Raw genomic sequence first — 15,300 nt, forward strand, 5'->3', positions numbered from 1 at the left:
ATTTCACCTGAAAACCGATTGTCAGAGAGGCCAAGAAGTACTAGACCAGATTTTTCTGTTGTTGCTGCAATTTTACTCGGTAGAAGACCAGAGAAATTGTTGGAACTCAGGTCCAAAACAAGTAGCTTCTCCCACAGTATGAATCTCGGCAAAATATCATATTTCAGGCTATTGAAGGAGAGATTGAGCACCTTTAAACCTCGCAGAGATGAAATGCAAGTGGGAATCCCTCCGACAATGGAGTTATTTGCGAGATTGAGGACTGCGAGCGAATCAACTGAAGTAGAGAAGCAAGGAATCCCTTTAACAAAAATAAATAAATAAATAAAAAATAAAAGAGCTGAAATTGTATCTGGCGGAAGTCACCATATCTGATTTGAACTTGGGTATGGAACTCACGATAGAGGAGGATTCGGGAGGGGAGACTCTAAGGTTTTAAGTTGCCTTCAAAGGGGCTTCCTTCTCTCCAAATCTCAGACCCAATGGAACATGCACCAAGGAATTCAAACTCTTTGATTAGGTCTGCAAGTACCACTCAGAAGTAGGACTGGGAATGAAGCTTTAAGATTAAAAGAAATTAGGAAGAAGAAGGGCAAGAAATAAGGAGCAACGTAAAGGGAGTAAGAGAGAGAGGGAGAGATTGATAAAAACGAAACCTTGGTGGACAAGATTATTTTGGCCCCATCTCTCTAAATCTGTTTTGTTTCCATCACCAAAAAACCAAAAGCCCGAAAATGGAAACCACCCCTGGGTTTCTGCCTTCCCTTGTTTCTTCTCAAACATAAAATAAAATTTCCTATAAATACCCAATAAAACTCCCTCTGATTTTAAAGTAAACCAAAAACCCTCTCAAAACCATCTCCCTTTCTTTTTGTATGTATTATCTGTCTCCAGATTCATTCCACAATACAAAATTTTGAGCACCCATCCTTTTCTGTTCTACCCTCCAGCTGGTTTTTAGTTTGATTTTTTTATCATTGGTCGTTGATTGATCACCATCAATGGAAACCAAGGTTGGTAGCATCGATTTATGCAAACCTACCTAATAAACAGGGCCGAATCCACCCTCCCCAAGCTTGTGATCAAAGTGAAAATCTCTGGTTGCTACAACTAGGGTTTCTAAGTTTCTAGTGAATTTTCCAAGGTTGTGGGTGAGTGTGGGGAAGAAGGGTTTGTGAGTATTTTAATTGAAAGGTTAGATTAGGTACTTCGCCCACCAAAAAAGGCAGAATTATCTTTTAAAAAATATTAAACAGCTGACATCACCACTTGAACAGTTCTTAACTAACGGTAGAGGGCATTTATTCCAATTCCACAACTAGGTTTTGGGAATCAACATTAATCAAAATCAGAGTCGCCCAATTCTGATTCTGAATAAGCTAATATTCCAATTCGATACTTTAACCATTATTATCTGATCAAAACCAAGCAATTGACAGTCCGATCGATCCATTCGTCTGGTCTTTGATATTTAAAGAAAAGCATAGAGCAGTGGCCGCAAAACTGTCATGGCCCCAACAGTTCTACCACAACCGACCTGGTCCTAATCCATAAAATGATATCTTAAACCTTTTTGTTGAAATGTTCCAGTGACCCAATGCGTACATCCCCATGCCTCGTCACCTCCTCTCTCCTTCTCATGGCAGTAGGAAGCAGCAATGGTTAGATTAGTTACAGACTTCCAGTTTGCCAGAACAGTTTTGTTGTCTTTTCAGAACATTTGAAAGCATTCGGCCCAGGAATACCGTTCTCATCAATAATTAAGGAGACCAAAACCAAAGAAACGTAAACAGATAGCGAAAGAAAAAGAGCTCTGATTTTGTGATAAACTAAACTTTAAACTACATCCGGAATCCGGATAACTGTTTACCCATTCTACCCTAAACAAGATAGCGATAAGAAAAAGATAAAACTAAAGTTGGACAACAAAAAAGCACCTATTTTCCGTTTTATTCAGGGTAATCCCTTGAGCATGTTTCTTCTGTTTGCTAGTTGCTACTCTACCACTGTAGCCCACGGTGTTTGCATCCTTGTAGTTTCAGGAAGCAAATCCTGCAAAATAAGAGGATTAATCACAAACTTCAGAAACCCATAATTCATAGACAATCATCATCCATGACTAATGGTTAATTTGAACAAAGGTCAAGTGGTGAGAGAAAAGAATAGCATTGGCATGGACGATGGCAAGGCATGTTTCCAAACGAGAACAGGGCATCAACTGTCCACTCGCACAGGATGCAAGGACAAAAACGGCTATCCAATAAATAAAGACACAAAAGATTCAGAACAGAAGCAATGATTCCATGATGAACAACAATATTTCAGGGAGACATAGTAGATATAGTATACTAGAAATTGCGGGCGGGCCTTGGTGAAACGGTAAAGGTTGCTCCACAGTGACCAAGTGGTCACAGGTTCAAGTCTGGAAACAGCCTCTGTGAAAGCAGGGGTAAGGCTGCGTACATTACAACCCTCCCCAGACCCCGCACAGTGGCGGGAGCCTCATGCACTAGGCATGCCCTTCATAGTATACCAGAAATTCCTTAAATCTAGTACATACCCCCAACAAGCAACAGTTGGCCATTACCTCCCATTATACATCACAGCTCATCTTTTACCAAGTCTTGCTCGTCCTTTGCTGACTGCTGCTCGTCTTTTACAGATTCCTGCTTACCTGTTTTATCTCGGTTCTTCTGAATGAAATCGAGGATATCCTCCTTTGTTCTATCACCATCATACTGCGAAAGGTTGCCGCTAGCTGTTTTGAAGTACACGGTTGGGTAACCTCTAACATCAAAAGTATCAGTGGGAATGTCATTCGCAGTTGCATCCTGGAAAGGGATAACAAGAGGTGAGATATGTCAGAATTTAGGAAGAGAATCCCCAATAAATGAAGAGATATAATGAAGGGTAAATGTGTCAGCTATTAATGCTTAATCAGCAATAAAACAATGCCAGAAAGTCAAGATAGTAAAACCAATTGAATTCCAAAGAGAACAGTTTCAGAAAAATAAAATAAAACAAAACCCAGAACAATAGAAACATGGTAGATTTTCAAAGCTGATTTCAGCAACTAAAATTTACTTATTGATTGACACAGAATTTCTCTCCCAGGTTTGGAATTCTATCTTATGATCTTAATGTCAGATCTGGTACAGAACTCTGGTTTCAATTTTAATTTCAAATCAGTGTGATTCAATTCTACTTTAGTTTCCAACGGAAGTTTAATTGTTCTGGGTGTACCTTGGTCCTTTGGACATGACAATTGGGGATTTTATCAAGGTTTTAATATTAATAATGATTTTTTAAATATTTTTTATCATCAAATTATCTGATATTGGAAAAAAAAATTTGCATCACTAGGTCGCACTGGATAATCTTGAATGATTTGTGTGATGGCTATCCAATAATGCACATGTTTGTTCCTAGAGACTTGCGTTAATATTTACAGATCATTTATAGTTTGTTTAATATGTTGCTGTTTAATGTGTCAAGAGTTTCATGGTAAAAACTTAATATTATACGTACATGTTTAGTATGTTAATAGTTACATATAGTTCAGGGTTAGACATTGGTATAGGTGGCCGAGATATATATGCCAATACGATACCGACACCTTGAACCATGATATAGCTTGCCTCAGTTGCTTTTTAGTATGCGTATACTTGCATGTTATGCATCATTACTTATAGATGACTTGGATTTTAATCACACATTTTAATCTCATGTTTTATTGTTCATGTGCTAAGTAAACTTGTGATGCCATCATGAAAAGAATTTGAATCCTCTCAACTCATAACAACATGCTTTAGTGATTAGATATTGTTATTCATTGCTTATTTATGGTGTCTTATTCTTAATAACACTAGTTTTGCAAGTATCCATTACTTATCTTATACATATGCAACATCTCTCTGTGTCTTTCCCCTACCTCTCTGAGACATCCTTTAAGATCACATTACTGATATGCTGCCGCATACCAATACTTTAAACCTTGTTCTTTAATCTCTCCCCACTGGCAATTCTAAAGGTGGGAAACTGTTTTGACAGGATTATATGGTTAATGAAATCAAGTTTAGCACGGCCCTGCTACAGTTATGCAATATTGAAATTTGGGATTTTTGGTGCACCTTTTTGCATTGCTGATCGCTGATTTCAAGAGATCTGTTAGTTGGATACTCAGCCCTATAGTTTGGAGTGAATTGTCTGCATATCACAGTTTCCACCAAATTATAATTGAAAATAGGTCTCAATTTGGTTTTATTCATTAATGCAAATATTTGGAAGCCACATATTTTATCAGTTTGGCTGGAATTTGAGTCCTAGCTCTTTTTGGACAAGTGGGTGAATTCACAAGGGAGCTATTTGGCGACTACTAATCCTAGCTTGCATCACTTAATTCATTTACATATTGTCATCCTTCTTCAGATGGATGACAACAAAAATTTCATCTAAATTGCTAGGAGATGCTGAAAGGTAATCTTACTAATAAATAAATAAAAAGAGATAGAGAGGAGCTTACTATCTTTGCAATGATGACATCAGCATCACTCTGGAGAGCAACAGCAACTTCGTCCAAGATCGGAGCCAGCTTCTTGCAGTGTCCACACCAAGGTGCATAAAACTCCAGCAGAACTGTAAACCAAACTTTTCAAATTCTTAAATACCCCTTAAAAATGAATGCCTGATGGGGCAGAACAGAAAAGAACTTTGAGCATTGACTATCTGTATTTATCTTTTTATGTTTTCTGTTAATAGGTGGATCATTGATATGGTACCGCTAACAATGGTTTCTTTCAATAGGTTACTACTGTATGTTGGTTAGCCGTGGTTCTAGTCAAACTACATAACAAGGTCTAAAACTTACAGCATAACCATTTCTATCAATTTGGGATGTATAACCCAGGCTTTACTCAGAAATGAAACCCTTTAATTCTCATATTTTTGTAGGATCTGATGTAGGGAGTGCTTTCAAGTTTGGTATTCTAGAAAGGTCCCATAACAGGTGCCTTTGGGCCCCTTCATCTACCATGTGCAGCATAGATGGTTCTCAAACTTCCTGAACATATTATTCACACCATCCTCTACTTGAGTGATAAGTTCAAGCCCAAAATATACAACCATGTGGTACAATCCAGAAAGAAATTGTCAAGATTCTGATAGCTGGTGATATTTCAAGGAAAGCTCAACCAAGTTTCACTACGAAATTTTGCAAGCTTTCAATAATACAATTCTCTACCTAATGTGGACCCAGTTTAAATTTTGGTCAGGCTTTCGTACTGGGATAGGTTGGGCATTAATTTTTGGGTTTATTTACCATAGTTGTCAAGGCGTCGCAGAAGCGCCTTGGTTTCCTTGTTGCTGTCGCCTTGCGTCTAGACCCCTCCCAACGCCTTGGCCGCCTAGACGCCGTGACAACTATGTTGTTTACTATAATGAGCTTAATTATAAGGCTAAAAAATGGAGGGTTAAGGGGGTAAACGAATTTTAATATGGTCCCATGCCAGTGATAGTTGGATAGGGATTTGTCTTACATTTTATTCCTAAGTAGTTAGTCTTTGAGTTAGTTTAGGACCTTAGAGTCCTTAGCTGTCTGCCTCTCTAATTAGGAAAGTCTGAGTATCTGAGTTAATCCAAGAGAGTTTATTTTATTTACTTCCACATAACTATGTAACCAACCCCCCCCCCTCCAAAACGGGATGTATGGATCTAAAACGGAGGTGGTGAATATTAATGGCATGATGTTTCCCAAATGATTAAAATGGGGTGGATGAAATGGAGAGGTGCGTTCGTACTGCTGTGTGATCAGTATATTTCTTTAAAGCTTAAAGAAAAATTTTATAGGACAGTCATTCGACCGGCTATGCTGTATGGTACGGAATGTTGGGCAATAAAGAAGTGTCTTATAAATAAATTATGTGCAGCGGAGATGAGGATGTTGAGATGGATGTGTAGGAAAACTAGGAAGGATAAAGTAAGGAATTGACCATATTAGAACTAGGTTGAGAGTAGCTTCAATTCATGATAAGCTTAAAGAGAGTCGTTTGAGGTGGCATGGCCATGTCTAACTAAGGCTTTGGGATGCCCCAGTATGGAGGAATGATTTGATTCAGATTGAATGAACTAAAAGAGCCAAGGGCAAGCCTAAATTAACCATAGAAGTAGTGAGGAAAGACTTGCTTAGCTTAGACCTCGTTTCATGTATGACTTCAAATAGAGCTGTTTGGAGAGCAAGGATTGTTGTTGTTGCATGAGTCTCCCCTCCCCCTCTCTTGATCCCTCTCCTCCCCCCCCCCCCCCAAATGATTTGGGTGTTCTCCTTCTCTCTCTCTCTTCTTTTTCTTCTCTAGCAAATCGATCTCTTCCACCTTTTCATTAATCAATCTATATCAACTTGGTGATAAGAACAAACATGGCCATAGATACCATGGATCCTGCCCTCTTGTTTGTTGTTTACCAACAACTTCAAGTCATGCAAGAGAACTTGGAAAAGTTGAAGCGAATCTTGAAGAGAGTCGGCGACAATTTGAGGAATTTAAGAGCCAATTGCTGCTCATATCCAATCGTACAAAAACCTCCTTCAACAAACTGATCTCACTCATTGAGCAATGGGCGAAGAGCCAGAAGATGGGTTGATCGAGGAATCTCCAGAAAAGGAATGTCCACAAGAAGAGCCCATGATCAAAATTGCAGATGAGTAAATCAAAGATCCGCTTGAAGATAAAGAGCCTCATAGGGAACATTATGTTAAAGAGGAGCAAATCAAGATCATCTCTATAGAAATCGAGCGTGTTGAATTAGTTCTGATTGACTGGTGACGATCCTCTCATCTTATAAAACTTGAGGACGAATTTTCAGGATCGAAGGGATTTACTCAGGTCTGGTTTAAATTTGGGCAAGGATTTAGTATTGGGTTGAGAGAGAGAGAGCAGCTAAAAAGAAGAAGTAAGAAAAAGAAGAAAAAAAAAAAAAACACAGTTGTCAAGCATCACTGGAAAATCTGGGGCAAGTAAAGCTGTCATCTTATTGCCCAAGGCGCTTTGGTGTCGTTAGCACATGGTCACCCTTGCAACAACGCCATAGCAGCAGTAGCAGCAGCATAATAAGTAGAAGGAGGAGGAAGAGGAAGAAAAAGAAGATTGAAGAAGCAATAGCAGTGGGAGCCACAACAATTGCGGGCGACGAAGAAAAGTTGTAGTGGCCACCACCACGTCATCATCGCTACCATAAAAGTTAAAAAAAAAAAAAAAAAAGGAAGAAAGAGGAGGGAGTGTACCAATTTGAATTCTAGCACCGCTGCCACTCCCTTCAACGCCGTCACAGCCTCATCAAGAACAAGCAGCCACAAAGTCACGATATTATCAATGTTGTGCATAGAGCATATTTTCGGGAGGATGAGTGGTTTTTTCTCCGCTAATCCCCGCTTCTAGAATCCATTGACATTGAGAATGACCTCAATTCCCCCCCTATTTAATATGATATTTGTTATCTTATTTTGTATATTAATTCCCTCAACCCCCTTCTTTAATTAGTATTTCTGGTAGAATCGATCGAGAATGCCCTCCATCCCCCCTTTCTTTAATAAGATATTTGTATATCTTATTTTAATACATTAATATTCTATTTTCTTTTATAATCAAAAGGAACAGGAGTAAAAAAATTAATGTATACGGCTTCCAAAGTCTTTCTGGACATTTTAAGATTAAGATGACGACATCCTACAAGAATACATTCAAAAAATACTAAAACGCCTAGGACGCCTAGACGCCCTGTGGCTTAGCTGGCCCTCGAAGGCCTTGGATCGCCGGGTGCTTTGACAACTATGAAAAAAAACCCAAAACGTTTGGGGAGGAAAGAGATAATAGATCGAGAGAGGCGGAGGCTGATGCACATTCTTATCCACAAAAAAAAGACTGTCATTCCAAAATACATAACATGGGGGGATTGGTTACATATTTATAAGGCAATAAATAAAAGAAAATCTCCTAGATTAACTCAACAATAAGACTTTCCTAACTAGACATGAATCTAAAGTTTCATAAACTAACTCAAAGACTAACAAATTACGAATAAAATAAGATGATAATTTAGTCTACTCCCTTGGGCCAGATTTGGCATGATTTCTATTTCAATTTCGGATTGATTTCATGAAATAGGCAACCAATAGATTTTAGGTCAAGAAATTGGAATTGTTTTGGTTGCATCAATCTGAAATATTTCAAGAATAAGAAATCCATTTAGTAGTTCAATTTCAAAGAATAGATTCTCTATATTTCTTTAAAAGAGGATGATGGTGGCGGGGGTAGGGCCAAGGCTAGGAAGGAGTTGGTGGCAGCAATGGTGGTGGTGGTGGCTTTGGCAGGGAGGTGGTGGTAGTGATGGTGGCAGGGTGGTGGTGGTGAGAGTGTGAGACCATCAAGAAAAGAAAAAGGGTGGTGTTTTATTTTTAACATGAAATTACTGCTTTGCCCATCAAATTAACCATGTGCTCATTGAAGAGCAAGAGTAAAATCAATTTCAATTTCAAAAATAGAAACAGCTCCTCAGCTATTTCAGAATTTCTATTCCATTTTATTTCTATTTCACCGAAAGAAGGTGCAAAAATCAAACCAAACTTTTCTGGAATAGAAATGACCCCATGAAATTGAAATAGAAATCATACCAAATTAGGCCTTAATTCCCCAATTTTGGTAATGTAGTCCTAGATAGGTAGGGGACCTACTAGGAGCCAAGCAACCAAGACCAGTTAAGCAGCAGGTTAGACGGGGGGCAGAATTGAGGTTTTAGGTCAATTTTAGGGTTAGGGTTAGGGTTAGGGTTAGGTTAAGGTTGAGGGGTTGGTTTTTATAGGCAGATGTAGGGGAGTCTAACAGTATTGGTCCAGTGATGATTGGATGAGTGAAAGTGTGAAAAGTCAAAAAACAGAAAATTAGGGTTTCAGGTTTTGGGTTTTTGAAAAGATGAGAGTGAGGGGATTTAGGGTTTAGAGATGGAATTAGGGCAGGGGATTAAGGTCGAGTTCTCCTGGGGTTGGGAGAGTCACTCGGCCAAGGTATGGTAGGTTAATGATAGCTGAAAGTGGCTGGTTAGGATTTTAGGGTTTTGGTTAATTAATGGAAATGAGGGGAATTAGGGTTTCAATGATGGGATGGGGCTGAAGTTAAGGTCGAGTGGAGGGGATGCTGTGAAGGTACTGTGGTTAAAATTCGGATGAATTCTGATGGTGGAATTGGGCTGTGGGTGAATTTAGGTTTAAGAAATTTTAAGAAAAATAAGGGGGAAGGTTAGGGTTGGGTTTAGAGGATTAGGAGAAGAAGGGAATTGGTTGATAATATTAAACACTTACTTGGAGTTGCAGCTCTTCAATGGCAGCAGCTTGAAGACAAATAACATATCCTCCCGGTCTACAAGACACAAAGAGTCAACTGGAGATCCACCAGTCCCTTCACCTTGATATGACTCACAAGGCAACACTCAACAAAGCAAGGCAGCAGCAGCAATGGCAGCAAGCAAAAGTTCTATATGACTCCCATGATCTCTTTTATTTATAATACGGCCAATGGCCCAATTCCTATTCAGTCTAGGAGTTTGATCACTAGGCTGATTCCTAGTACAAGTCACTCCTCTATAGAAATCGTGAAGGGGTGTGGGGACTAAAAACAACTTAAAATAAAAGAATATTCCCTAAGCAATAAAAGAATACAAATCACTTAAATTGAACTATGATTTGAACCGGTTCAATTTAAGTTTACAAATAGACTAAAATTTAAGTTTACAAATAGACTAAAAATAAACTAAGTATGGAAACTACTAATGCAAAAATAAACCAAGGCTCCAAACACTCGGCCCTACTCCTAGGGCTGCTTCTTCTTCTTCTTGTGGATGTAGGCCCTTGGATTTGCATCATTTGGACCTTTTAATTCAGCTCATTACAATAACTAAACCCAGAAATTAATGCCCAACCCAATCCAGTACTAAATCCTGGCCCAATTTTAAACCGGGACTGCATTACTACCAATCACACAAACCCTAGCTGGAATGGCCACATCACCCCTCCACTAGCTTTGACAAAGGAAGTCCCAAATTCACCACATGGTGGGCCATGAGGTCACGATGGATCACAAATCGTCATGTAGACAACCCTGGGGATGCTTATTTATCCACAAGTCACTGTCCAAAAATTCACCACATATGTGGCAAGAGTGCTATATTAGCCACCAATGTAGAAATATCAGTCTGGAAGTGCCTGCCTACCGGCTAAAAATACTTTTTGCCTTCAATTTATATTACTGTACCAATTATCTCATTAGAACTTAGGATGTTACCACGTCACTCCTCTGCTTGATCTTGTAATGATTTGAGTAAGAATGGTGCTTTAAATTGATTTTATCCCTTTCTGCAGCGCATGGTTTTTCTGTTGGACTGACACATAGTAAAGTCTATAATAGATATACTTCTATTCTTCAATCCCCCACCCCTGGGAGGGATCTTTATCCACTTAAAATCTTGCATTCCAGAAAGGGATTTCTTTTCCAATAATATTTCTATGCGTATTCAATCATTCTGATATACAAAGAAGTACATACCATTCTTTCCAGAGTTGAAAACAACATCCTGGAGGTTATCAGCAACCACAACCTTCACTGGTTCATTGTTAACTTCAGGAATAGGTTCTGACTTCACATACGGCTTTAAACTTCCATCCTGCTGACATGTACAAATGTCAAAATGTCATGAATCAAATAAAAATAACTTTATCCAAGCTATGACTTTGCAGCAATTAATGAAATAAACAAAAAGGCTGTAAAAGATTTAATTTCAACACACTATGTTAAAATTGGGGGAATTGAATCCCATAAGTTTAAAACACTTTCAGTAATTGACAAGGCGGACCTCAGTGCAATGGTAAGGTTGCTCAATTGCGACCAAGTAGGGAAACAGCCTCTTCGCGAAGCGGGTGTAAAGCTGCGTACATTATGACCCTCCCAGACCCCAAAGTGTTGGGAGGCCTCGTGCACTGTGTACGCCCCTTTTTTTCAGTAATTGAAGTTAACATCCAACATGGGATATCAGATTGGATACTCACAGCCAATAGTGATTCCTATGTTTCATTAGAACTTGAACTCCACAATGGAGGTATAAACTCCTACTGGTTGTGGGAATTATATCAGTGACTCAATGAGATAACACGAAGAAACTCCCTGATACCCAATTTAGGCTCACCAAATACAAGGGAAATTGTCTTTTACATCACAGATGCTAATGGGAAATCTGATTCATCTCAGCATTCAGAAACTAAATGGAAGACCATCACTACAAATACAAAATTATGTTAACAAGAAAAGAAGCAGAAGCATCACCATGTACTCCTTCAACCAGGGTGCAATATGATCAGGATCCAGATTTGGTTTGAAATATTTCTTGCCATCATTGTTCTGTATGATAAGGAGAGGCACCTGATCCTCTTGAAGACCAAAATACTGTTCATCCAAGCCAAAGGAAAATTAAACATGTAAAAAAGATTTAACGAGTGAACAGAAACAGCAAATAAAAATACACCAACCAGAAGATAATAATTACCTGGAATGCACCTTGACTGGCCTCAAGGTCACCCAATAAAAAGGCTACTCCCTTTCCTTTGTACTGCACTGCAACATCATGGTATTTTGACTTGAAAGCATCAACAAGCTCACTACCGAAGTTCAAAAACAGCATTGCCTGTACATTCCAAATTCGCAAAGAAAAAGGTTATTCAGGGGACAAATATGTCAGTAGCAATACATGTGAAACAGAAAGCCCATTAATAGATCATGGCAATGGTTACTTTTAGATGATATGACAATGCCAACTAAATCCATACGATAGCTAAGATGGAAAAATTATCATATGGCATATCCTACATAAGGTCACCAACCACGGACTAGTACAGACAATCCAAAGGCAGACCATACAAAGCCCATAATATGAGGCATGGATGCAGAATGAACCTACCCACATCTTCAGGAAAGATAGTTGAGCCCTTCCAACATGCCATTAGACAAGGTTGATTCAGGCCAGCCCAGACTTCACATGATTTTTCCCCATTCCAATTATATAAACATATGCACTAGAAGACACAAATGTATATAATGTATAACATATATATCGTTTTTCATAAAACATAGCATATATAGTGCGCATATGCATTTTAATGTTGTATGTGTAACAACATAATATCTAGCTATGCCTTCATGCACAATTTGGGCCAGGCCCAAATTTATATTAATGAGACAGGCTAGGTCAAGACCAATGTCTGTTTGAACCAAGCCTGGGTAACACATTTTGGCCTCCTAACCCTCAGCCTAGGTCCAGCCCAAAGAGCTGAAACATTAGCCAGAGTGGACCAGATTTCGTGCAAGGTTGGGCAGGGACTGGACCAACCACTTTGCAGCCCATCATTGTATTAGATTTTGGTCCTCATGCTTGGAAGCAATAAAAACTTATTTTTGGATGAATAGAAGAAATAGTTTCTTATTTGATAAAAATAAATTTAGGAGAATTTATCTATAACACACTTAGAAATTCATGCTTTTAACACTGGAAACTTAAATGAACTAAATCATTTTAAAAACATCGCAATACAAGAAATGAAAATCAAATGCATTTTAGTTTTGTGGGAGATAGCACACGTAATTTCTATCCTCTACACTCTAGAGTAATATGGAATTTATTTTATTTTTTTTTGGGGCGGGGGGTGGAAGGGCACATGAGGGGGCTGAGGGAACATTGGTATTCATATTCACAAGCAACGTCATTAGAAACAGTGCAGCAGGCAGTGGACTTGAAGGTCTAATCAAAACATAATCAGGATTTGCAATTGTGCTCAATTGTCAACCACAGAGAAACTATTTACCTTGGCATTAGGACTGTTAAAGAATTTTACAACGAATGGCTGGTTGCTAGGATCCTTGTTGAAAAGAGTGATAATAGGCACACTAACTTCTTCGATAAAGTTCTCCAGAGCATCAACATGAAAATTCTGCAGGTGCAAGATCCATGGTGTAATTATTCAACTCATAGCAAATCCAGAAACAAGAAAACCCACATGACCAAAAAAAAAGCAAGAATTTATGCAATATCTTGCAATACCTGGAAATCAACAACAAGTTCATCAAATGGCTTGAACAACCTAACAGTAGGCCCTCTAACTGTTGATTCCCCTCTTGGAAGGTGTTTTGCATCCAAGGTATGAGCAAAATCATAGTCGGAGCGCAACTTCTCTGCTAATTGTGTAAAGTTTTCAAATTCCTCCCCCGAAAATTCTGAGAAAACCCCAACCTACAAGCGCAACAACATTAGTACCGCTTGATCATTTACTGGGAAAAAAAAACAAAGAAAGAAAGTTAAAATAAAACATGAATCCCTTACAATAAAAATCTTTTTGTCATCAATAAGATTTCCAGCATCTACAACAGATTTAATCTCAGCTGATGCTGGACCAGCTAGCTTTTTCAAATATGTCACTATACCATCAGCATCCCTAGGACCTTTGTAGTCTTGAACAGTCTTTCCTCCATTTCTTAGAATCTTGATAGTAGGGAAGCCCCTTATCTCAAATTCAGTGCCAAGTCCTTTGTTTACTTCATCATTGGCATCCACTTTAGCAAGAACTATAGGAGGGTCATGACTACTCAAAACTGATGCAGCTTTCTCATACTACAATTCAAGTAACATATTAAGAGTATAAACAAACCTGTAAGGAAACTGATCATCTACAACTTACAAGTAGTGAAAGAATGAAAGTAAAATCTTCATTTGAACATTTGAGATGTGAAACTTATACCTCAGGAGCAAGATTCTTACAATGACCACACCTGCCACAGAAGATTAAGGAAATAAATCAAACTTATGCCTCAGCATCAAACATCTTGGTCGTGTGGCTTGATTTGTTGTAATCTAACAAAAAGATGTAATGATTATGATACAAAGTTTCAAAGTACAGACATGAACGCTTGATTTGCTATAATCTAACAAAAAGATATAATGGTTATGAGACAAAGTTTCACTGTATCAACATGAACTCTCTCAGAGTAAACCAATGGCAGTCCAACAAGATCAGCCATTAACTAGCTGGATGGCTGATACATCACTATGCACTTACCAACCATGGACCACAACTGTTATAGCATTATTATAGACCACCCATGAGGATCAATCTCATGTACATTGATAAATTACTTGTCGCACGAAAGAACCACAATTTAATATAATAGAGAAGATGTAAGCTTGAAGCTTGACCAAACATTTTTCTTTTTTTTTTAATGAACAGTTAGGCCCCAGGGAGACTTGAACTCATGACCTCTTAATTGTCAACTAAACAATCTAATAGCCCCAAAACCCAAAAGCATAATAACACATGATCCAGATGCATAAAGAATACCTCAATAATCACTAGAAATGTCCATACTTCTCTGGTTGCTAATCCAAATTTTCTTCGTGATCGGAAAATAAACTCATTTACCAGTCCAGTTTCATTGATTCTAGAGTTTGAGCATTAGAAAATTAACTAATGCGAGTCAGGAGCCATCTAAATCTCTGAACTCTCAGTCGAACTATGGCTAGAACAATATAATTACATCCGAAAAACTTTTCTTCAAATAAAAAATAATATTTTCACATGTTTGACCGAAGACACAAAAAGAAATCCATAAACAATCTTAGATCACGATATTAAAGCTATAATCAGAAGCGAAGAAGAAGAAGAAGAAAACAAAAAACAGTAGATCTAAAATAAGAACGAACTGAATTCCGCACACAGAGGTGAGAAAGACCGATCAGATACATCAATTTGAACAGCATCGCAGAACAAAATAACGAAAAGAACAAGAAGTAATACCATGGAGCATAGAACTCAACGACAACGAAGTTATGCTTGTTAACAGTATCAGTGAAGTTGGAGTTATCAAGAGTGACCACAAACTCCCCAGCCTTGCCTTCTTCTTCGGCAGCAGAGACTAATCTATGCAACGAAGTGAAAAGACATAAAACGAAAATGCAGAAGCAGATCGGAACCCTAGACGCCATGCCAGGGTTCTCTCTCTCTCTCTCTTGTCTGCGGAAAAAATGGACTGTCCACGCCTGTCTCGTCTCTTTCTTCTCTAACTGAGAGAGAGAGTGTGTGTGTGAGATTTTTATAGCCACGCGGATTTGCTTATCTAAAATTCTAAATTCTAAATTCTAAATTCTAAAATGGAATTTAACGATTTACCAACAAAATAAATAAATAAATGGAAGAAACGTTAAAAAGAGAATGATATGCAA

At 38.3% G+C, this 15,300-nt stretch overlaps 1 protein-coding gene across 2 annotated transcripts; it reads right to left on the reverse strand.

The window, feature by feature from the left end:
• Positions 1 to 1,806: 1,806 nt before the first annotated feature.
• On the reverse strand, positions 1,807 to 15,085 carry LOC122669089 (protein disulfide-isomerase-like). Of its 2 annotated transcripts, none has more exons than XM_043865742.1 (11): positions 14,876 to 15,085; positions 13,823 to 13,853; positions 13,408 to 13,695; positions 13,129 to 13,317; positions 12,893 to 13,018; positions 11,581 to 11,718; positions 11,361 to 11,480; positions 10,587 to 10,704; positions 4,523 to 4,635; positions 2,592 to 2,831; positions 1,807 to 2,052 (listed from the first exon to the last, which is right to left on the reverse strand). In XM_043865742.1, the coding sequence occupies exons 1-10, from the start codon at positions 15,061 to 15,063 to the stop codon at positions 2,601 to 2,603; spliced, it is 1,542 nt and encodes a 513-aa protein (XP_043721677.1). In that variant the 5' UTR covers positions 15,064 to 15,085; the 3' UTR covers positions 1,807 to 2,052; positions 2,592 to 2,600. The 2 variants fall into 2 exon arrangements, with proteins under 2 accessions (XP_043721677.1, XP_043721676.1); XM_043865741.1 differs by having other exon boundaries at positions 2,588 to 2,831.
• Between the last annotated feature and the right edge of the window lie 215 nt (positions 15,086 to 15,300).

Source organism: Telopea speciosissima, chromosome 7 (genome assembly GCF_018873765.1).
Source record: "Telopea speciosissima isolate NSW1024214 ecotype Mountain lineage chromosome 7, Tspe_v1, whole genome shotgun sequence".
Classification (NCBI taxonomy): domain Eukaryota; kingdom Viridiplantae; phylum Streptophyta; class Magnoliopsida; order Proteales; family Proteaceae; genus Telopea; species Telopea speciosissima.

Excerpts from the sequence above, each read along its gene's own strand:
- LOC122669089 (XM_043865742.1), bottom strand. The coding sequence starts at position 15,063 with ATGGCGTCTAGGGTTCCGATCTGCTTCTGCATTTTCGTTTTATGTCTT. Across the intron at positions 13,019-13,128 it reads AACTTGTTGTTGATTTCCAG|AATTTTCATGTTGATGCTCT; the intron begins GTATTGCAAGAT and ends TTGCACCTGCAG. Across the intron at positions 4,636-10,586 it reads TTTCAACTCTGGAAAGAATG|TTCTGCTGGAGTTTTATGCA; the intron begins GTATGTACTTCT and ends TTTGGTTTACAG.